This window comes from Sinocyclocheilus anshuiensis, unplaced genomic scaffold (genome assembly GCF_001515605.1).
Source record: "Sinocyclocheilus anshuiensis isolate Anshui unplaced genomic scaffold, SAMN03320099.WGS_v1.1 scaffold11155, whole genome shotgun sequence".
Lineage (NCBI taxonomy): Eukaryota > Metazoa > Chordata > Actinopteri > Cypriniformes > Cyprinidae > Sinocyclocheilus > Sinocyclocheilus anshuiensis.
Window position 1 is genome coordinate 1 of NW_015560157.1, and position 881 is coordinate 881.

Genomic DNA, 881 nt, shown 5'->3' on the forward strand with positions numbered 1-881 from the left:
AAAGGAAAACTTGAAATCGCATCATATGACCCCTTTAATAATTTCAGAAAGGCCAAACAGCTGCCGGCTTATTAGCCTGGAAGTTTTAGAAATCTCTTTCCAATTACAGATCTACATATCCTGATGTTCTCACCTGTCTGACAGATGTGTTCAGTGATGTAGATCCCCTCTCTGTAGGTCAGACCTCCCGCTACAGGTGTGCCTGTTGCAGGTGACACTGATGGGTCCAGTGCATCAATGTCAAAACTGAGGTGGATGGGTTTTTTCACCCTGATCCAGAAAGATTGTTTCCTCAATACAATATTAGATCATGGTAAATAGAAAATAAGTCACACACTTACTTTGAAAACATGTGATCGCATGTCTGCTCCATGACTTTTGCTATTCCAAGCCGATCAACTTCTGTCATGGAGAAGGCTTTGATTCCAAGGTACTTCAGGATATAACTGTGACGTAAAGTATGATTTGAACTTCAAAAAGAATCTTGAAATAGTGATATGATGCATGTATGATTTTGTAGAATCTACAAACTTACTGTTCTCCCGGGTCCACATCTCTGAGCCCAATGTAGACAATGTCCTTAGCTGCTACACAAGGTTTTAACCATGAAAAATGTGGAATTATGGGAATCTAAGAAACATTAGGAAAAAAAATGTACACAATATTATTAATGTTTCAAATCATAAAATGTTGTCTCAAGTAAAGCTAAAGGATAGGAGGAACCTATTTATAGTAATATTTTACCTAAAAATCAAACAGGAATAGAATATATTAACAGGAAATTATATTTTGCTAAAAAGGAATAAAAATCTATTTTACCACTGTTGAAGATTTTGTATCTTTTCTTGCAGAATAAGCTGATTTCCTACATAAATTATTAT

At 35.4% G+C, this 881-nt stretch overlaps 1 protein-coding gene across 1 annotated transcript; it reads right to left on the minus strand.

The window, feature by feature from the left end:
- Positions 1-71: 71 nt before the first annotated feature.
- LOC107681662 (arginase-1-like) lies at positions 72-630 on the minus strand (the record flags this gene model as incomplete). The annotated part of the gene is made up of 3 exons (XM_016477984.1): positions 72-270; positions 342-446; positions 536-630. Coding segments are annotated over 3 exons (399 nt in total), but the record flags the coding sequence as incomplete, so codon positions are not given.
- Positions 631-881: the final 251 nt, after the last annotated feature.